Source organism: Equus quagga, chromosome 1 (genome assembly GCF_021613505.1).
Source record: "Equus quagga isolate Etosha38 chromosome 1, UCLA_HA_Equagga_1.0, whole genome shotgun sequence".
Lineage (NCBI taxonomy): Eukaryota > Metazoa > Chordata > Mammalia > Perissodactyla > Equidae > Equus > Equus quagga.
The window spans coordinates 158,524,044-158,546,901 of NC_060267.1; the positions used below are offsets into that span (position 1 = coordinate 158,524,044).

Consider the following 22,858-nt stretch of genomic DNA (forward strand, 5'->3'; position numbering starts at 1 on the left):
ACACCAGAATCACCTGGAGGCTTTGTGAACACCGTATTGCTATCCCCTGTCTGCAGAATTCCTGAGTCAGTAGGTCTGGGATAGGGTCAAGAATTTGCATTTCTAACAAGTTCCCACATGATATTGATGCTACTGATCCCAGTACAACACTCTCAGAAGCATTCTTGAGCTCTAAGTGCGCTCTCAAGAGTGCAGCCTTATGGTAGAACAGCTAAAACCTCCAGAAGAGGTGGTTGATTATCCCTCTCTCCAATCAAGTTCACGGACCTGCAAGTGCAGAGCACCTAAAAGTAATTGCCAACCCTCATCTGATGGAGCTGCAGGTCTAGCCCCTTGCTTGGCTGGATCTAGTGTTTCCTGGGAGAGGCAGACAATGTAGACAGCTGCCTACTCACTTGGAACAGTTGGGGTGAGCATCAGACTGGTTAGTTAGTCTGGTTACGGGAAGGTTACAGCTTGGTGGTCTTTTGGATATCTAGTAGTCACCCTGCAGACCAGGCCTTTGCCCAGAGGAATAGCTCTAGGCATCCTGGTTGGATCTACTGTTGTTGATACTCTTAGTTGGAATTAGCTCAGGTGATCGTCGGAAACAGGGGGCATAGCCTCCAGCGCTGAGAAGGGTCGGAGCAGCTTGACCACACTCATAGCTCAACCTTCTCTCTTTTGGTGGCTCTCACCTACCCCCATCCTAACACTGGATACCTCCAGACTCTTTTCCTGGTTCCAGTGCTTGACCCCATCTTCCTTCTCTCACTTTCACAGCTTCAGATTTTGCCCTCTCTACTTTTTTCCTCCCTTGTCCTATTCCTCTCTCTACCTATGCCCATATTCAATTCTTCCCTCCTAAACAAATTCCCTGAGAAACTCTCGAGCTATTACTTTCACTTGCATCTTCCTGTTTTCATTCAGAGTTGTCCCATGGGGAAGGCTTACTTTTTATCTTTTCTTTTTTTCATGAAAGCATAGAATCTGGCTGTTTTTGTCTAAATCTATTTTGGGAGAAAGGCCCAACTCCTCTAGAAGTGAGGATACCAAATGATGGGCTTAGGATGGCTTTAGCCTGTCTATAATTTCCATCAGCTTCCCAAAGCCACCCCACTTAAACATACAGTCAAGTACAAAGAGTGAGTTTGCTACCCAGTAAAGTTGTGAGACAAATTCCTTTGCTCTTACTTATAATGAGATTGCATCCCTAAGTCCTTCTAGGGAGAAATTTGGGAGCTGGCACTGATTTGTCTGTGGCTTGGGGATGTCCCCTAGGCCTGTATGTAGGCCGACACTTTCAAGCTTCTGGATCTTGTATGTCCAGCACACGTCCCAGGGACGAGGGCTCCCCAGTGCCGCAATTGTTGAGGCCACTGGAAACATCCCACTGATTTCTGAAGCTCCTACATCAAATATCTCCTAAACATTCCTGATGATAGGAATGATCTGGATGCTTATTAAAAAGCAAATAAGCAAGCTTTATACCTCTCCTGTAACTTGGGTTTAGTAAGTCTGGAGGTTGGGCTCAGAAATCTTGCTTTTAACAAGTATCCTAAGTGGGATTTTGAGAATATCCTTTAGCATTAAAGACAGTATCTGGTAAAACAACTGTACTCAATAAATATCTGCTGACTGGATTTAATTTGCTTATTTCCATTATGTTACTTTGTTTCAAAATGACTTGTGCTTTTATATTTTCAGTGAACTTTATTTTTCTGTGTTAAAGGGTCATACCACTATGACTCTTTTAAGTATGCTAGCCCTGCATATTGTGTCAACTTGAACACTGAATATTGGAGTTCGATACTCCAATATTTTATGGTTTTATGGTAGAATTCGCCTGTAGGTTTCCATATTGGCTATACTCAAAGTCTTTACCGTCATCTGTAAGATCAATTATTGCCTGACCTTGCTGGGGAAACTTTGTTTCATTGATGTAAATGGAATATTTCATTATTTACTGATGATGAACTGTGTTTGCAATTTACCCTGGAAGCATATGCTTTATTAAAATCATGATATTAGATGTACTTCCTAAATCATTTTATGAAGCTAATGTGACATTAATGTCAAACCTCACACAGTATTAAAACTCAAACACCATTGACTAATTTCTCCCACAAACAGATGCAGAATTCTTAAGTAAAATGCTGGCAAGTCAAATACAGGATTATATTAAAATAACAATATGTAATTAACCAATAACTTCCAGAAATTCAGAGATGACTTGATCTGAGAAACCGTATTAATGGAATTAATCATATTAATAGTTGAAAGGACAAAAATAATGAGATGCTGAAAAGGATTCAAGAAAAATCAACATCTATTTTTTTTAAAGACTTTTACTAAACTTGGCACAGAGAGCTACTTCCTATCAACATCTTGGAATGCTTATTTCAAACTAACAGTTTACATGAAATTTAATGTCTACTACCTGAAGCATCCTTGTCAAAGTCAGAGTCAAAAAGAAGGATCCTGAGTAGCACCTCTCCTCTTTCACATTCTTCTGGAACATTTAATCAATGTCATTAGATTGGGAAAAGAAACAAGAAGGATAGGCCAGATTATTCTTTAATGGTGATTTGATTACTGACTCTGAAGAATCAATCAAAAAATATTTTTTAAATCATTAAGAGAATCATAGAAAATCAATAGCTTTCCTGTAGATTAATAATAAACAGATAGAAAATGTATTGTAATGATTCCAATCACAATAATAAAAGAAATATAAGCAACTTAGTTAAAAACATAATAAGATATGTGTAGGGGCTGGCCCCATGGCTGAGTGGTTAAGTTCGGGTGCTCTGCTTCTGCAGCCCAGGATTTTGCTGGTTGGGATACCGGGCGTGGACCTAGCACCACTCATCAAGCCATGGTGAGGTGGCATCCCACATAGCAGAACTAGAAGGACCTACAACTAGAATATACAACTATGTATTGGGGGGCTTTGGGGAGAAGAAGAAGAAAAAAATGATATGTGTAAAACTCATGTAAACTTTGTTAAAGGGAAAAATTAAGTTGAGATAAATTATATTATGGGTTTTGATCAAAAGACTCAATATTAGAATGTCAATTGGCCCCACATTATTTTATAAATTTGATGTAATCCTCCTGAAATATTATTGGTAGCTTTGGGGGAGAATGGGACTAATGGATTCATTAAAATGTTCATATGGAAAAATAAATGAACACAGTAGCTGAGAAAATTTTGAGAAACAGTGTGTGAGAGTGTGTGTGTAGTTAAGTGTAGAAACGAAAGCATATTTTAGAGTTATAATACATAAAACAATAGGGTGCTGGTGAAGCACAGATGAACAGATGATCACAATAGAATAGAGAGGCTAGAACAGACCCAGGTCAGGTAAATAATACAACATAGTAGTGACATTTCAAATCTGTGGGGGAAAAAAATAAACGATTTGCAAATGGTGCTCTGTGAGGTCTTGCAGACTGATGCAGAAAATCCCCTCCTTGAATCATTATGTTGCACATCTGAAACTAACATTATATTGTATGTCAACTATACTTCAATTAAAAAGAAAAAAAGAGGGGCCAGTCCAGTGGCTTAGTGGTTAAGTCCGCAGGCTCCACTTCAGTGGCTCAGGACTCACAGGTTCAGATCCTGGGCATGGACATACACACTGCTTATCAAGCCATGCTGTGGTGGCATCCCACACACAAAATAGAGGAAGATTGGCACAGATGTTAGCTCAGGGCTAATCTTCCTCAAGCAAAAAGAGGAAGATTGGCAATGGATTTTAGCTCAGGGTCAATCTTCCTCACCAAAAAAGAAAAAAAGGAGAAGAAGAAAAAAAGCATCCCCCCCCCCACCCCTGTCCCCTTCTTCCCACTTCTCATTGAATGGACACAGCTCCACTTCTATTTGTAATACATCAAATGGCTTGTCCTGTAAGATTTTGTTTGGAGAAAGATTTCCACTGCTTTAAAAAGGAGTTTTAAAAATCACAGAAATAGAACATATTTGATCAAGTGTTGAGTTATATGAAAAGGAATAAAGCTAAAATTTTATAATGCTAAAATAAATTCCACATGGATGATGGACTAAATGTCAAAAATGAACTCATTAAAGAACTTAAAGAAGAAAATGTAGGTAAGTATTTATACGATCTTGGAGGTGGGAAAAGCCTTTCTAAGCATTCAAAGTAAAAAAGCATAAAAGAAAATATCGATAGGTTTAACTATATAAAAGATAGAAAAATCTGTATGTCAAAAGCACCATACAGATAATCAAAACTGAAGAGATAAACTAGATAAAAACGTCTGTAATACATTATTTTAAAAGTCTTAATAATCTATATAGGATGTTCTTATAATAGGAAGAATTGAACAGCCCAGTACAAAAATTGTCAGGTAATTTGCAAAATAAGAAATCCACATGGCCAAGAAGTATGAAGAAATAGCATGACTAGTAGTTGGTTAAATGAAAATACAAATGGATACCCTTTTCTCTTTATCAATTTGGCAATAATTAGAAATAATAAAGCCAACGTTATCAGTGACACTAGAAAATAAACTCATTTATGTTAAAGGGGGGAGGGCAAGTATAAGTTGGAGCAACTATTTTGGAAAGCAATTTGGCAACACGTAACAAAAGGTTTAAATTTGTATACCCTTTCATATAGCAATGTTACTTTTAAAAATAAAACTTAAGGAAATAGTCATGGTTGTGCACAAAGATATATTTAAAAGGAAATTTATTAGAGTATTATGCACAATAAGGAGAAATTGGAAATAAACTATATATCTAACAATAGGGGATTAGTAAACTAAATTGTAGTATATTCTTATAATGAAATACTCTGTAATCAATAAAAATAATGCTATAAAGAAATATTCAATGACATGAAGAAATTTTTTATTTTTAAAGATTTTATTTTTTTTCCTTTTTCTTCCCAAAGCCCCCCAGTACATAGTTGTATATTCTTCGTTGTGGGTCCTTCTAGTTGTGGCATGTGGGACGCTGCCTCAGCGTGGTTTGATGAGCAGTGCCATGTCCGCGCCCAGGATTCGAACCAACGAAACACTGGGCCGCCTGCAGCGGAGTGCGCGAACTTAACCACTCGGCCACAGGGCCAGCCCGTGACATGAAGAAATTTTAAGAGAAAAAAGCAGTTTATAAAAATATTAAGTATACTATGGCTCCTCAATTTAAAAAATGCATGTATATGCCTAGAAAAACGACTGGAAGAACGTATACTCAGATCGTTTTGTCTAGCATTGAATGTTAGGCTTTGGAGTATTTCTTTTTTATTTAAAAATTTTTTTTGGTGTTTTTCTATGTTTTCCAAAATTTCTGCCACAAGCATTTGCTATAGTTTTAATCATAAAAAACAAGTAATTTTGGAAATTGCTTAGATTTGTCAAGTTTTAGCTCTTAATTAATCCCAAGGTGATTTTGGATTGAAATTCAGTTTTTGGTCCTATTTCTTTACTTTTCTCTCCTCTATTTTCATTATTAACATTTTCTTCATACAGGGTAGATGGCATTTTAATTTGCTGAAACAAATGTGGAGCAAATAATTTACGTCTGTGTTTACAACTTTGCGTTGTTGTATGCTTTTGGGAAAATAAAAAAAAACGGTTTTCATTCTTTTTATTAGCTTCATAATTACTTCCTGTAGTATTCTGCCATGATAGCAGAAAACTTGAAAATGTAATTAAGAAATTCTCAAGTGCAGCAGGAGTTTTTACTGGAAAAGAGAAACTTAAATATGAAACTCAGCGATCCAGAGAAACTGGGGCTTGAAGGCTGCTTCTAAACCTTGACATCTGAGGGAGAGGGGATAAAACGCTGCATCACTTCAAATCTGCGCTGATTATAGTAAAAAATGTTTGTCTTTTTATCACTGCCTTGTTACTTGATATAGCTATTGCATTGGTGATTTCCATATTATTTTTCCCTAGCATAGTTGAGTTTGTCTCATTGTATGTTGTGACGTCTACCTGTTGTACTGTCTCAGGGAATCCAAGAGGCACAATGGACTAATCCTTTGAAATTTGAGGGTTATTGACTAATCCGTTGAAATCTGAGGGTTCATTTAATCAAGGCAAGGATTAGAGTCAGGAGCTTGTCCTCACCAGTGGCTACATACAATTGATAGGTTTGGAGCTGATGTATGCTCAAATCCCCATGTGTCCAAGTTTCTTTATCTTAACCTTGTCTGGCCAATAAGAATGTGCTTCTTCCTTGTTTCTTGCTAGAAATTTATTAGGACTTAATCTTGTCCTGAATCTCAGCCATTGATAAATCTGTTTTTGCTGAGATGGGGACTCTGTTCTTCATGGTCCCTACTGTTAGCTGGAATCTTTTTCCAAACCAGATGGACCATGTAGGTCCACGATATTGTTACCCCTTGACTTCCTGAGTCAAGTGTTGCTGTAGACTCCTTGGGTATCCACGTCAGCCACATGAAATTCACTCTCTTCTTGTGGAATCTGTAGCTTGGACTGCTGACCGTCAGCTTTAGTGCTCCCCCTCTGGGCTGAGGCACTTCCCCTGCCTTGGTTCTGTCTGACTCAGGGAGCATCACCTTCCCCATCAGCCTCTGTCTAGAGCTGATTCTGCCTGAATTATGACCCCATTGTTTCAGGATATGTAGTTTCAAAAGGAACAGTTGGTAAAGGTTTAGAGAGAATTTTCTATTCTTTTCTTTAAAATAAATTATGTAGTATTTTGCTATGCATAATAGAGGTTAAATAAATCTGAGTAGCCTTTACCTTATTTAGAAGTGGGGTCAGATTGACCTCATAATCTTTGGGATAAATTCAATTCTCACTATTTTAGTTCCTGTGGAGGGCATGGGGGAAATAGGTCATTTAAGACAATTTTATTTCATAAAATAACAAGTGTGATAGTTAAATAACTGTTTTAGATAAAGTCTGCACATTTCAATGGACAAATAAATAGATAATGTCAGAGACGTATTTATTACACAAATCTATCCTCATATTTTATTTAGTTAGAGGCATTTATAACCCTAAGAAAAAAATTACCAGCTTGAAATATTCATAAAATAACAAACAAATACCCTTGGGCAAAGAGTCTACCCACATAAATTGATTTCTAAATAAAGATTCAATTTAGATTTAAAAGTCTTGTATGCACCCAGAGGTATCTATTACATCTGTAATTTCCTTGTGGGGTTCTGGTGCCTGATTCTGCTGTCATCAACTTCTTATTAGTTGCTTTCACATGGAAGAAGCAAAGCTTCCAATTAGCACAATTTTTAAATGAACATGTGTTGGAAATCGTTGTCCCCATATATCACCTTTCTTAAATTGATTTAGTCCTCTCTTTTTTTTTTTTTTGGAGGAAGATTAGCCCTGAGCTAACATCTGCTGCCAATCCTCCTCTTTTTGCGGAGGAAGACTAGCCCTGAGCTAACATCCATGCCCATCTTCCTTTACTTTATATGTGGGACACCTACCACAGCATGGCTTGCCAAGCGGTGCCGTGTTCGTACCTGGGATCCGAACCGGTGAACCCGGGCTGCTAAAGCAGAATGTGTGCACTTAACTGCTGTGCCACGGGGCTGATCCACCTTTCTGCCTCTATTGTTTGGGATCACCTAGTTAGTTTTGGGTTATGATACACATGAGATAAAATTTAAATAGTGGAAAATTTTTCTTTTTTTCTACTTATTGGGAAATGTCATGATAACCTCAGATACTGGTTATATTAAAATTTAAAAACACACATGTTTTATCAAACATTATGTTCAGTTTTGTAGTTAACCTTCCAGACCACTGAGAGTGCCAGTGATGTTGGGAACATGCTCAGAAGAACAGCACCAGGAGTGAGGGCTTCCACTTTTAGCCTGGCCTCTCTTGAATGTCCTGTTGTGGAGAGCCACAGAGATTGCAATGCACATGATCAGTCGTTTTGTAGCAGCAGTGCGTTCATATGGGGCACATTTTCTTGCTCATCACTCTAAATTTATCAGGAATAACAATAATGTCCTCATAGGCATCTATGCCATTTTTCCCCCTTGACATCAGCCCTGGACTAGTTGAACTAAATATTTTTCTTACTCATAATCATGCATTTCCAATTTATTAACATAACCCAGAAGTCAGCTGTCCTTTTGTCTGCTTGACTGAGTCTAACCCTGCATAAATCTTTGACTTAACCTGGCCTCTTTGCCGATTTCCACAAGAAATCGAATTGCACCCAGCATATGCCGGGTTTTGTAATTTTGTGGAAGATGGGCGGGGTTTCTGGCAGAAGTCATATTACAGGGCATTTCGTTTGGGAAATTCTCATCACACTTTCTCCTCCTGAGTCTTTCTTCTGCCTTCCTCAGTGCCACCCATGTGTTCCTTTCTGCCCTTTACTCATCTCGGCTACTCTTTTTCCAAATCCCATTCTATTCATGTATTTATGACTCCACAGACAGTCACAATGAACTTGAAGGCAGGGACGTTTCCTCTGGATTTGTCTGTGGATGCCTGGAAGAGTAATTAGTACAGTGTAGTGAGCTCTTAATAAATATTTGAGAAATAAATAAATAAACAAAAGGTACCATTAATTATGAAGAGTTATTTTTATTTTGCAAGGGAGTAGAGTTTATTCTTTGGCTTTCTTTCTTTTTTTATCCCTATCATTACCAATGTTTATGGTAGTAAGGTGAAATGGAAAAGTGAAGCAATTAAAAAATGTAAATAGCAAATCTATCATTTTAATTCTGAGGGAGAGCATTCATTCGGTCAGTCAGTCAATAATTTTTGAGAGCCTACTATGTGCGGGAAAAAACTCTCTCCTTGGGGGCTGGCCCAGTGGGGCAGCGGTTAAGTTCACACGTTCTGCTTTGGTGGCCTGGGGTTCACTGGTTTGCATCCCAGGTGCGGACATGGCACCACTTGGCAAGCCATGCTGTGGCAGGTGTCCTGCATATAAAGTAGAGGAAGATGGTCACGGATGTTAGCTCAGGGCCAGTCGTCCCCAGCAAAAAGAGGAGGATTGGCGGCAGATATTAGCTTAGGGCTAATCTTCCTTAAAACAAGGAAAACAAAAAAGAATAAAGAACTCTCCTTGACCAAACTTTAGACTCCTCTGAGCCCTCTTTTTGACTAGGCTTCAACCTTCGTCCCCATTCTGTCTTTGGTCTCCAGCCTAGTCTTAGCAAAGAATCCTGCTAAGTCATCCCCCATACCCTTGACATCTGATCACCCTGGACTGCCTTTAGCAAGAATCCTGTTAGGTCAGTTTAGCAAGAATCCCCCTACCCTCGACATCTCTGAGCAACTTTCCATCTACTATTCCCCACTTCCAGCATGCTCATTGGCTATAAATCCCCAGCTGTCTTTGCTATATTTGGAGTTAAGCTCCATCTCTCTCCCCTACTGCAAACTCCCTATTGCAACAGTCTTGAATAAAAAGTCTTCCTTACTGTTTTAACAAATGTCAGATTAATTTCTTCTTTAACAGTGCCAGGCACAAAACAGATAAATTACTGGTTTTCATGGAGCTTAAATTCTAGCTAGTGTAGAGAGAAAATAAGCAAAAAACCCTCCCAAAACAAAAACAACCAAACATGAAAAATAACAAATATGTTAAGGCTTCCCCTTATGTAGATAGAGGGCTCCTTCAGTTTGAGTGGTCAGAGAGGACCACTCTGGGGGAAGACCTTCAAGCTGAGATCTGAAAGACAAATACATCACACTGAGATGAGGGAAAGGGCACTGCAGGCAGAGGGCACGGCTGGTGCAACCTGGAGGCTGGAGCAAGTGAAGGGAGTTCTATGCACACACTGGGACATAGTGGGTGAGGAGGAGGGTGGCACAAGGGTGAGGCCAAGAAGGGAACAACAGCCAGGTTGTGATGAATTTTGTAAGCTGGGTGAAGAGTTTGGAGTTTATTTCATGTAAAATTGGTACCTTGGGCTTGTAGGGGAGGAAGACATTTCCTCTACCCACTCTGGGTTCTTCTGGCCGGAGAATGGATTAAATTCACATGAGACAGAATAACGGGAGAAAATTACACAAAGCTTTATAACATGTATACATGGGTGGCTCAGGCAACCTGAGCAACTCACCAAAACGGCTGAAGCCACCACCTTAAATATCATCCTCAGCTAAAGACAAAGGAGGATGTTGGGGATGGGGGGAATCAGTTACAGGAGGTTACCAGACAAGTACAGTAAACTGAGAGTAAGATTATTATGCAGATTTAAGTCCTTGCCTTGCGGGTTGATTTATCAAGGTTTTCTAGAGATAAGGTCATACCCCTTCTTCCTGGTACAGAGAAGGAGACATCTTTACAGATGGAGATTTCCTTTACAATGTAAATGTCTCTTAACAAAGGGTAAGTAAATTCTACTTTTCAAAGTTTTTTCCTGTCTGCAGTTTTTAAAAGTAACCAGCCCAAAATAATCCTCATGCCAAAGAGACATATCTTGGAGTGGCCAATTCCAGTCCCCCACAGGCTCAAAATGCCTGGATCTTGTCTGAGTTTTTCATGTTGCATTGCTGTTGTTGGCAGCTCTGAGAAACTGTCAAACAATTTCCTATCCTTACTCTCATTTAAGCTTCCCTCTTCCTGGATTTATTATTTTGATAAGATGACTGAAAAGTAGGGAATTATCGTTGCTCTGAGCTACTACTCTTTTGTTTCCTTGAATGCTCAGAGATAAAGAAAAAAAAAATCCTGGAAAATAGCCAGTCTGCAGTATGTACTTGGTTACTTTTAATTATTTCTTATAACATCAGCTCCTCTCTGGGAGACCTTACCTCCTGGCAGGTCTTGCAACATATAAAGAAAAGCTAGACCTGCTGAATTGTTTTCTCTTTGTTTGGATAGTCACAACTGACAAGAGAAAACGTTCAATGTTTTAAGTCATCCTCACGAAGTTTCCCAACCTGGTCGTTTCAAAAATGTAGTCCATTCTCTCACACTCTTAATTCTTCCTAATTATTGTTCTAAAAGATTGTCTCCTTACTGTGTTCTTCTTTGAAGAATCTACGTATTTAAATTTGTGATGCTCGGGGGCCGGCCCTGTGGGCGAGTGGTTAAGTTCGTGCGCTCCGCTTTCAGCGGCCCAGGGTTCGGATCCTGGGTGCAGACACGGCACCGCTCGTTAGGCCACGCTGAGGTGGCGTCCAACATGCCACAACTAGAAGAACTCACAACTAAAATACACAACTATGTACCAGGGGGCTTTGGGGAGAAAAAAAAAGAAAGATTGGCAACAGTTGTTAGCTCAGGTGCTAATCTTTAAAAAAAAAATTTGTGATGCTATCATCATTTGATACTTAATATTACTTCCCCCAAATTTTCAGAATACTTATGATAGCATTTTATTTGAAGGGCTATACCATAATTTACTGTTGTGTTATATTTTTGTGAAACATTGTGATTCTAATAGTCACATACTGTTTGGATTATAGGAGGGGTATTATGTTTGTTTCACTTTATAAGAAACTGCCAAACAGTTTTTCAAAGTAGGACCATATTTTCCTTCCATCAGCAATGTCTGAAAGTTCTAGTAACACCACATCTTTTTTCAAGGACAAGTTATAGAGCTGTCTGGGGTAAAATTATTTCTACAGTGTGCCAGTGTATTGACCCATAAGACTCTAAGTGGTCCTAAATTTTTTTTAAATAATTCTTTTCTACTGTTTTAAATAATATAGTCAGAGGAACTAAGAATGACCTTATGTCTAATCTCATATGAAGTGCTGGAAGAGGGGCAAAGAAAATGCTCTTTCTCTTTGGCTCAGCAATACCTCGATGAGTCCTTCCAGATTAGAAGGGAGAGAATCAAATTCATGTTTGGTTTACTGTGATTTTTTTTCACCTGGCATTTTGTCATGCACAGGAATGAGGTTGGCAGAAGGTTAGAAGTAATTATACTGAGAACTACAATGGATGCCAAGCTTTAGTCATCATTGTATTTAGGGCTAGAAGTACTCTGGGAGGTTGACTTAAATCACTTGCTTTTACAGTTGAGGAAAGTAAAACCCAGAGAAGAAAGTAACTTGTCAAGGTCATTCATCTTGCTAGTTAACCCAGTCAAGGTTAGAACTCAGATTCTGACCTGTTTAGTGCTACTTTTCATTTTGCTTAAGACTATCCATTATCAGTTCTCTGAATAAGCCTGGATGTTTTCTTCCTATTTCTTTGTGAAAAACATGTTTTTGTTCAGAGTTACAGGTGGTGAAATACATAAATTGTTCAAATAGATTCTTTAAAATTGTTGTAAAATAAAAAGACACTTGTAAAATAGTTTCATGAAGTAACTGGGTCTGAAAGGTTTTGAATTTTTTCCCCTCTTGAAGTTTTTATTCTGCGGTTGTCATGGGAGAGCACATGATAGGTGCTAAAAACCTAACACAGGTCTTGGATATTAAGCAGGTAAGATTAAGTCACAGAGTTCAGTTCTTGCAGAACGAAATGTAGCATCCGTTTGATGTGCCACCTCTGTGCTGGAAAACTGCTACTGATGTTCTTTCCACGCAGCTGGCAAACTTAAACACCTTCATTGTTCTACTGAGATGAAAGAGTAGTTTTCTAATGTCAATGCCTCTTGGAACCCTAAAAGTGGTTCTTCCAAGAAGACTCAAAAAGCAATCCTTCAGGCTAGAACTTTTCAAACACTATTTATTTTCATATCAAGACCGTCGTTTGTGGTCTCTGAATAAATGAATGCCATTTGATTTTCTCACACTGTTGACTGCGTGGCTCAAATGTACTATAACCACAGAATCAGGAAGTGGATTGCGAATGATTTTATTTTTTTCCCCAAGAGCTCACGGGCTTTGAAATAAAACCAATGAATACTTAATACTTCAAATAGTGTTCAAATCTTATTAGAACAGCTCTAGAAACTAAACCATGAACCATTTTCTGATGTAGAATGAAGTCTTGTATAATCTTACTTATATTTAACTACCTATCCCATTCAACTATCTATCTGGATTTTTGGCCTTTTAAAAACAGTTAGTGAGGAAAACTAGTTTTTCCCTCCAGGAATCTCCTATAGTTCCATCAGGGCAGCGTGCCTTTGCTCTGGAGGGCTGATGTGTTAGCCTTCACCATGGTATGGACATTCCTTTCCAATGCAAAAAAAATTAGGCATTTTATAGATGCCTAATGAATAAATAAGCTGAATTTTATCTTTTAGGAATAAATATGAATACATGCACTAATATGTAAGTCTACTAAGACTGTCATAAATTTGGATCATGTTTTCTCCAGGTCAATCTAGATATGAAAGACCAGATAGTAAATATTTCTGGCTCTGCTGGCTGTGCAGTCTCTGTCACAAATACTCACCTCTGTTGTTGTAGTGCAAAAGCAGCCATAGACAATATGTAAACACATGCATGTGGCTGTGTTCCAACGAAACTTTATTTACAAAAACAGGCAGCACACCCACAGGTTGTAGTTCGCTGACACACGGTCTAGCTACACAAGATTGTGCTGAATATGAGAGCAGATTATGGACGAAGGACACAAGTATCAAAAACCCTTTTTTCGGGCCAGCCCTGTGGCATAGTGGTTATGTTTGGCATGCTCCACTTTGATGGCCCAAGTTCGCAGGCTCAGATCCTGGGCAGGACCTACACCGCTTGGCAGCCATGCTGTGGCAGCTATCCACATACAAAATAGAGGAAGACTGGCACAGATGTTAGCTCAGGGCAAATATGCCTCAGCAAAAAAAAAAAAAAAGTCCTTTTGGCTGTTATTTTGGTATTTTTCTGCCTTTGTCCACAGAGTCAAGGTCTTTCTACCTAAAATTCTTACACAGAGATAGCGTTGTAAAAGGCTCTTTCATTCTTGTTAAGGAAAGCATGAAACTTTAGGGCTAATCCACGTCTGTCTATGCTATGTTCTTTAGAGCTTAGCATACCACCTAGGATTAATAAATCCTAAATAAGAATCGTTTTTCATTTCACCATTGTACCCTTTACCGTGTCTCCTTTGGCCCCCTCAGAGGTGTTAACCTGTAGCTTTCACAGCATTCTGTTACACATTGTCAGCAGCACCTTGCTGACTAAATCACACACTCGAGAGAGAGAGTTAACTGCAAGGCTGTAAGTATTCCTGACAGGTTGGTTGTTCTTGCACGGGTTTGGTTTCTCTTATATAAAGATTAAAAATCTTGTCACAGCTGGTAAAAAAATGAAGAACGTGTAAAACCATCAAGCATCCACAACTCACAAAAGGCATGTCCCTAGGAGTCAGAATTCAGATGAGGAGGCTACATGATCTGAAGTGAGGTCTGACTGTGAAGTGATGATGAGGTATTTCGTAGTACTCATAGTACTCATAGTACTGGGTCTTTCATAGTTCTGGGTGGAGTGATGGCAAATCCTTTTGTGGGTGTTCGTGCAGGGGAAGTGTCTTCTCATACGTGTAAAGCTTTCTTTCATGATTAACCGAACAATTTCATGTTTATAACTTCCTTTACACGGATCCAAACTAGTAGTCCTATTTTTTGAATTTGATCTGAAGATGAGCTTTTTTTCACCATGAACCGAATTTTTCTTTTCCACTGTCCTTAGCGCAATGGTTTTAAAATTGTCTTTTTGCTCCCCTTCCAGATTCTTTGCTTAAACTGGACTTGTGCCCAAAGCAGCGGGAGATGTCCCACAAAGCCAGAACATTTTATAAGTACTGGCAGCGAAGGTTTATTGCTTCATTCCCAAAACAGCGCAGAGAGCTGCTTCGGAGGTGTAGACGAGGGGAGCGCCGGCGCTACATCCGGGGGAAGCGCCGGCTGTCACGGTGCTGACTCAGTCCCCGGCTGGGTTGCCTTCGAGGCTTCGTGCCTTGAGCGGTGACGAGCAGAAGGGGCCGTGGGAATTTTGATGCTGCAGGTCACGGTGAAGTGACTAGCTAGGAGATACTCCTATCAACCAGGCGAGATTGGGGCCGGTCAGGAACACTCTAGGCTTTGAATTGAGAGAGGTCATTTTGACAGTCTTAGTAAACAGTAATCAGTGTGACTGATAAAGTCTTTTAATTAGAATATATTAAAAGGTGTATAAATACCAGAAAAAGTCATAGGCGTCTGTGTTTTTGTCACTCAGAATCAGTCATTATTAAGAGTTTGTTGTATTTGTGTCAAGTCCTTTTTATAAATGACAGAGAGAGAACATTAAACATCTACTTGAAGTTTTCTATTGCCCACCCCTCATTGCTTTTCCCTCTCTCGCCCCAAAAAGTAACTGCTATAATTTAGTGGGCGTATCAGTCAGGGTCCTGCAAGGAAAGAGACGTTACACTCAAGATGGATAATTTGTGGAGCATTCAATAAAGAGACCATTTACACAGGTGTGGGCAGGATGTAGGGAAATCACACGGATATCAGGGTGTGAACACCCCTAGACCCAAAGGGCAGAAGGGAGGGAGCAGTTCCTGGATTCTGGAGGAGAGAATGATGTGGGTCAGCCTGCTTAGGTAGGAGCTATGCCCTTTGGTTGAGGGACATAACCTGCCTAAGACAGCGCTGCAGGGAAGGAGCGGGCAAAGAAACCCCAATCTCAGTTCCCTCACACCCTCTGATGGCTAGTCAGTGCTCCTACTGGCCACCGCCAGCCAGCAGCCAGAGGCACCTGATGTGGTCTATACAGACCAGTCTCTCATGGTAAGGAGAGAGGTGGGAAATGTTCCCAGAGGGGTGCAAGAGGAAGACATCCAGCACAGTGGATATCCTGAAACTGTTATTTATATTTGTCCCTATGCATGCCGGTATAATAAATAGTATGTAGCAGGAGTCAGCAAACGTTTTCTATAATGGGCCAGAGAGTAAACATTTTAGGTTTTGTTTTTGTTTTGATGAAGATTAGCCCTGAGCTCACATCTGCCACCAGGATAATCTTCCTCCTTTTGCTGAGGAAGATTGACCCTGAGCTAACATCCGTGCCCATCTTCCTCTACTTTATATATGGGACGCCTACCACAGCATGGCGTGCCAAGCGGTGCCATGTCCACACCCGGGATCCGAACCAGCGAACCCCAGGCCTCCGAAGCAGAACGTGCACACTAAACTGCTGTTCCACCGGGCCAGCTCCCAAACATTTAAGGTCTTGTGAGCCACATACAATCTCTGCCATATATTCTTCTTTTTAAATTATTACAAACCTTTAAAAATGTAAAAACCATTTTTAGCTTACGAGTTGTTTAAAAACAGGTCACAGGCTTGATTTATCCTATGGGCTGCAGTTTGCTGACCCCTAGCACATATTATCAGTTTTGTATATTTAAAAAATTTATATCACATTCTAGTTGTTTTCTAATGCTGTGTAACAAATTATAACACACTTAATGGCTTACAAGAACACCCATTTATTATCACATAGTTCTGTAGGTCAAAATTCCAGGTGGGCTCACAAATGATTACTTAGGTAGGAGTAACCAGTATCTTGGTTAGTGTGTTACACTGCCTTGGCTTTGACAGTGGAAATCTAGTAGAGATATTTTTGTGCATGGGACTTCCCATGGTCCTCAGATTTGCTGACAACAATTTATTGAACTCAGCTACAGGGCTGAATTTAGCCATTGTCAGGAATGAATGTGTTGCTTCAATATGAGGAAGAATATCTCCTATTCAAATGGGTACCAGTAACTGACTTGAAACCAGTGTAATATGATCCTTGTCCTGGGTGACTTACAGTCAGTGGTAGAAAAGGCATTTTGTCGGTCTCTGACTATGACTGAAACAGGTGATAGCAGAGAAGTGGGAAGTGGAATGTCTTCTCTTTGGTTAGGATGATAGGGCACCCATAAGGCAATGAGGATACACTGAAACTGGTCTAAACAGATAAAGCATTTTTATCTCATACAGCAGGAAGTTCAGGGGTAGGATGGCTTCAGGATGGGTTGATTCAACAGCTTGACCATGTTATCAAGGACCCAGTTACTCTCTATCTCTTCATTCTGCCATCCTCAGTGTTGTTTTTTCCTCAGGTTTCAGCAGAATGTCTGGAGTAGTTCCAGACATCATGTTCAGACGGAAAAACTTCAGGCATGCTGGACTGCCTCTCTTTTAGGAGGGAAGGAACTGTCTCCAGAACACCCCTCCCCCACTCCCCCCATAGCATTCTTTTCATACTTTATGGGTCAGAATTCAGTTGTATGCCAATTTCTGAACCAACCGCTGCCAAAGGGAATGATATCAACACTAGACCCATAAGATTTATTTCTAGAACTGGGGTCAGTTTCCCCCAAGGCACATGGCTGCTTGGGGAAGGGGTGGGTATCTGAACAAAATCAGAGCCTCGTTAGGAAAAAACAGGAGGTGGGGAGAATGAAGACTGGAGGCCAATAATAGTTCCCACTGCATCCTGACAATCTAAACCCTTTCAAATATATCAAAAGGTATCCACAGCCACATTAAAAATAATTTCTCTGCTACTATGTAAAAGTTGAGGTGCAGTCATATAGGTAATATAACTTTATGTTTTGAAGACATTTAATTAACCAGTTTTTCACTACAGTTTTGTAGCTTTCTTTTCATGTTTTGGAATCAAGAAATGTTTCATCAAGTCTCAGACATTTCAGAGACCCTTGTGAAGCTGGTAGACCCTCGACCCCATGACTGTGGGGCCACTTGCTAGCTGGAAGTGGGAAAATGAAGCCAGGACTCTCGTCATTTGTGAGTGAAACATATAGGTCATCTATCTGTGGCATGATTTCAGGTTCATGGAGAGGGGCTGTTTTCTTGTTCAGAAAACAAATCTTTTATTGCACAATTCTTGATAAAGCTCAAAATACAAAATTCTTGAGGTAACACTTCAAGTTTCACTGAAACCATGTCGGCAGCTTTTAAAAGTGGGAAGATGAGAGCAAGTGCCATGGACACCACAGGAGTAGGCAGGGAGAGCCTGGGACACCAGAAACCAGATTCTCTTGCACAGCTATTCCGTAGTGGCGGGTCTTCTGTCAAATATACTGTCCTCATTAATTCCATAAATATTTACTGAACACTGCTATGTAGCAACATACCTGAAGGACATGGTGAGGGATTTCAAAAACCTGTAATTTGGGGCTGGCCCCGTGGTGTTGTGGTTAAAGCCAGCGCGCTCCACCTCGGCAGCCTGGGTTTGCGGGTTTGTGTTTGTGGACCTACACCACTTGTCAAGCCAGGTTGTGGCGGTGACTCACATGCAACGTAGAGGAAGATTGGCACAGATGTTAGCTCAGAGAGAATCTTCCTCACCAAAAAAACTCCCAAATACATGTAACTAAAAACTGTCTTGTCTAAGGAGGCTCTCATCTTGGAAGGAGAAGGATGCGGAGTTCATCGTCATGGATTTAAAGTATCAGGGTATTATTGGCGCTATTTAATGTCCAAAATAAGTTAAAACTTTCGGCTATAGGCCTATGTTTTGCAAATAGTTCTTGTTTTCTGCTCTTAGAACCTTCTACTTGTACAGTAGTAACTTTGAGACACCTCTCTCTCCCTGACTCATCTGTAAACTCTTTGAGGGCAAGGATGATGCCGTTCATATGTTGAATCTCTGTGGTGCCTAGGATAGCACCCCGTGCAGAGATATCATTAAGCCTATGTTAAATGCATGGAAACTAATGATGCCTGGCTCCAAAAACAAACAAGCAAATAAACCCAAATAAAATAACCAAAAAGAAACCTAACACTTTTTATTTCTTCCTCTGTGCAGATTTCTTAGGAAACTGAACTGACATTAAAGAGCCCTTGGTTTTATTTTTAACTCTCCGGCTGTTGGAGTTTGGACATGTTGGGTTTTCTATCCTGGAGCAAACCTTTTGCGATCCACAAGGTGAAATCCGTCACGGGGTGTAAGGGACAACAACATGTCACAAAGTGAGTTCAAGCGGAAGAACACCCCTTGCCCCAAGCTGTGCATGCTCCATGTGTTTCCTCTCTGTTCTTTTCCCTGGGCTTTGTATGTAGAAATTGTTACAGCAGTTTGTTTCATGCTGAGCTAGAATCAATTTAAAGCAGATTTTACATATTTATTTAAAAGTGGCCTGTAATGTATTTGAGAGTCAGTATTGATTTCCCCTCTCTGTGTGATTACATCTCTGACTGGTGTTTTTGTTATGTTGCAATTGCACAGTAAAGTAATAGGCTCAGAGATTCTATCAGTGCCTACTCTTCTTATGTTGCAATTGCTGGATAATAATTCGATTGTATCTCTGCCTGATGTTTTAATACTCCTGTCTTCCAGATTGCTCTTACTGGGGAGGCATTTGCCCCAGTGGGTGGCTATACTCTAATAAAAATAAACAAAGCAGGAAAACATGTGGTTGCACACACTTCTTTGTGTGGCACTTGTCTGGGCTGACACTGTGGCTCAGGCTGACTTTTACAGATACTGTATGTTCCAGTTATCTATTGCTGTGTAACAAACCACCCAAAATTTAGTGGCATAAAACAACAGTCATTTTATTATTCTCAAGGATTTTATGGGTCAGGGATTTACACAGTGCAGAGTGAGGAGTGCTTGTCTGTACTCCATGAGGTCTGGGGCCTCTGCTAGGAAGACTCAAACAACTGGGAATGACATTAATAGCTGAGGGCTGGAATTATCTAGAAGCTTCTTCAATCACGTGTCTTGCTCAAAGGCTGGGATGACCTGAAAACCGGGCTCCACTGGGTCTGTCTACCCAAGTGCCTGCCGTGTGGCCTCTTCATGTGGCTTGGGCTTCCTCACAGCATGGTGGCCTTAGGGTAGTTACACTTCCTACATTCGGGGCTCTGTGAGTGACTGTTCTAGTGAAGAAGATGGAAGCTGCCTGACTTTTCTGATCTGGCCTCAGAAGTCATGCAGTATTACTTCTGTGTTATCTTGGTTACAAGTGAACCACTAAGACTGATCCAGATTCAACCTGAAGGAAATCAGACCCCACATCTTGATGGGAGGAGTATCAAAGAATTTGTTGCTATCTTTAAAATATTTACAATGAATGCTTTATCCTTTTGTCAAATCTGATTTCTATGATTTTTTGTGTGTGTGAGGAAGATTCACCCTGAGGTAACATTTGTTGCCAGTCCTCCTCTTTCTTTGTTTGAAGAAGATTAGCTCTGAGCTGACATGTGTGCTAGTCTGCCTCCATTTTATAAGTAGGATGCTGCCATAGCATGGATGATGAGTGGTGTAGGTCCGTGCCTGGGATCTGAACCTGCAAACCCAGGCTGCTGAAGTGGAGCATGCTGAACTTTTAACCACTGTGCCATGGGGCCAGCCCTCCAAGTTTCCATCGTTTTTGAATGGAAAGAAAGGATTTGTTGGTTAAGGGGCGAATTCATTAAGCACCTATTAAAATATGTGGAGGCATGATAAGGAGTAAAGTAAAAGAAAGAAAAAAACTTCCTTTCTTACAAACAAGCTTGCAATTTAATCAGAAAGGTGGTATGCAAATATATAAAAACCTGAATAGCATATTTACAAAGTAAAGTACCAAGAAGTGCAAATCAATGTGCCCTAGAACTTTGCAGTAATAGTTGTGGAATTTTTATAATATGCAAATATTTTGGATCTCATCCAAGGGAATAAATCTAACATAACTATGCACAGTAGCAAGTATCAGCCAAGCAACCATTGCAAAGCTCAGGAGTCTATGAAAGGAGGAGTCAGATGAACCTAGAATGTTAGAGATGGACGGAACTTTAGAGATTACTTATGCCAGCTCTTTCAATATGTGGATGAGGAACTGAAGGCCCCAAATGTAAAATCAGGCGGTCCAGAAAGGGGGTGAGAATACTGGCTTATTCAGCTGGGTCACCGTAAGCACGTGAGGCATAACTTCTATTAGGAGTTTCAGTTAAAGCTTAAATTATGTCAGTCTGATTGTGTCGATCGGCTCAGGCTGTTATGCTTTAGTAACAAATCACCCCCAAATCGCAGTGATTTACAAACAAGGTTTATTTCCTGCTTATGCTACAGGTCCGTCGTGGGTCAGGTGTGGCTCTCCCTGGGACCGGGCTGACAGAGCAGCCTGTTTGGGATATTGCTGGTTGACGCAAGGGCAAAGAGATCATGATAAAGCAAATATTGGCTCTTAAAGCTTCACCTTGAAGTCACAGGCTAAGCCTGACATCAAAGGAACAAAGAATATGATCTTTCCTGGGGGAAGGGCTTACCCACAGGGAGGAGAAGCATTTTGAACAAGAGCGCAGTTCATCACAGGGATGCTGGTAAAAGCACTTAGTGAACAGTAGAACTCCAGTGAATACAAGTTGCTCTTGGTCTGCTGCCTAAAGTCCACCGGCCAATCAATGGTGGGACTCCAAACCCAGCCCAGCGTTCTTTTCTCTGGAACGATTCACTGACGCCTTTCTATTTTACTGCTCCACAGAACATTCATTTTAGAATTGTCAATCAACATAGTCTCTTTCCCAGATATAAGGATTATTTTCCTAAGGATGATCCTCCTTTTTTTTTTTTGGGTTATAGTTGTTCTAAAGAGCTATTGCAGCTTTCACTTTGATTGATAATTTCACACTACATGCTAGAAAGCCTTGCCGTGTGTATCTTAAATCAGCCATTTGGACCTTATGTGTTTTATTTGTGAAGAGACTTCCATTGTAAACGTTTTTTTCCTAACAGAATTTGTCCTTAAAAATATGTAAATTCCGTTACTAGCTATGTAACTCTCCCATAATTTCCTTATTCATCTCTGAATTATGCTTAGAGGAGGCAAGATGGATGATACATGCTTTCTAGTGTTTTATAGAAGAGTGAGATGGAGACATTTTGTAAACTGTTACTCTCTTCTTTTTCAACCAATACAGGCGTCAAAACTCAGGGAAACTCACTTGCTGTAGAAGCTGATCTGCAGAATCCATCGGACGCCAGTCTAAAAGAGCTGTGATGTTTTGATCCCTAGAGCTTTTTTGGGTAACCTTTCATGTACTGTCACCAGTTACTTCCAGGTTTAATGTGCTTTCATCAATGGGTTTTTGAATCCAGCCTCCACTCCACTCTCACTTTATTTATGTAGTGTTGGAGGGTGGAATTGACATCCTCTTTCAGACGGAAAGTAAATTGAGTTCTCTCTTTTAGCTATGGATTATTGAGCAGGTTGCAATAGAATTGTAATGCCGCTGGTGGTGACCTTTGTGTAGGAATTTTTGTGTATTTTGCAGAGCAAAAATAAATCCAATGAAGCTTAATCATGGCCAAAATCCAAACTGAGAAAACCTTTGAAAGGTAGATTAAAAAGCCATAGCAGCATTCATTTCATAGAAATTAATGAATTATAAAAGTGAGAGATATTAAATTTGAATAGCCCAGCTCTCCCTCCACCCCCAGATGTGCAAAAAAGGCAAGTTCTTGGTAGAATGCCATTATTTTCACAAGGTAAAAAGCCAGGGATAATGTAACAGGATATTTCCTGGTTAAAAAAATAATAAGTTCCATATTGACCCATTCGATCATTAGCTTCCATCTCAGTTCACACTTCAAAATGTTCTCTCAAATGGTTATGCATTGGACACATGGGAAGAAAATCTGAGGTGATAGCCTAAGCTTTTAGAGTAAACCAAACCCATTGAGTGGCAAGTTAATGTACAATAGCGTCCATAAGGCATGTTAACTGGCTGATTAATGACATACTGCAATTGTCTAGACCCAAGTGTGCATACATCCAGAAGGATACTATAGTCTTTGGGAGCCTAGGAAATCATTACTGTAACCATTTTCCTATATCCTTGCAGGAAAAGGAAGACCAAAATATGCCACAATTCTGTGATATGATCCAGAGTACATATTCATGAAAAAATTCTAGGAGACAAATGTAAAATAAATGTTTGAATATTACAGCACACATTAACCTGATTGCAAATTAGTGGGCATCTTTAGAATATAACTGGCATGTGTGAGAATGAATTTTAAATTTGATCTAAGATCTCTAGGGTAATTT

General features: G+C 40.0%; 1 protein-coding gene across 1 annotated transcript in view; it reads left to right on the forward strand.

Moving 5' to 3' along the window:
- Positions 1–4,035: 4,035 nt before the first annotated feature.
- The window catches only part of LOC124226726 (uncharacterized), a 245,622-nt gene continuing 226,799 nt past the window's right edge, over positions 4,036–22,858 (forward strand). Inside the window, exons 1-2 of the mRNA XM_046640420.1 lie at positions 4,036–4,096; positions 14,551–14,734. Coding sequence (XP_046496376.1) covers positions 4,036–4,096; positions 14,551–14,734 — 245 coding nt within the window. The remainder of the gene's footprint in view (positions 4,097–14,550; positions 14,735–22,858) is intronic.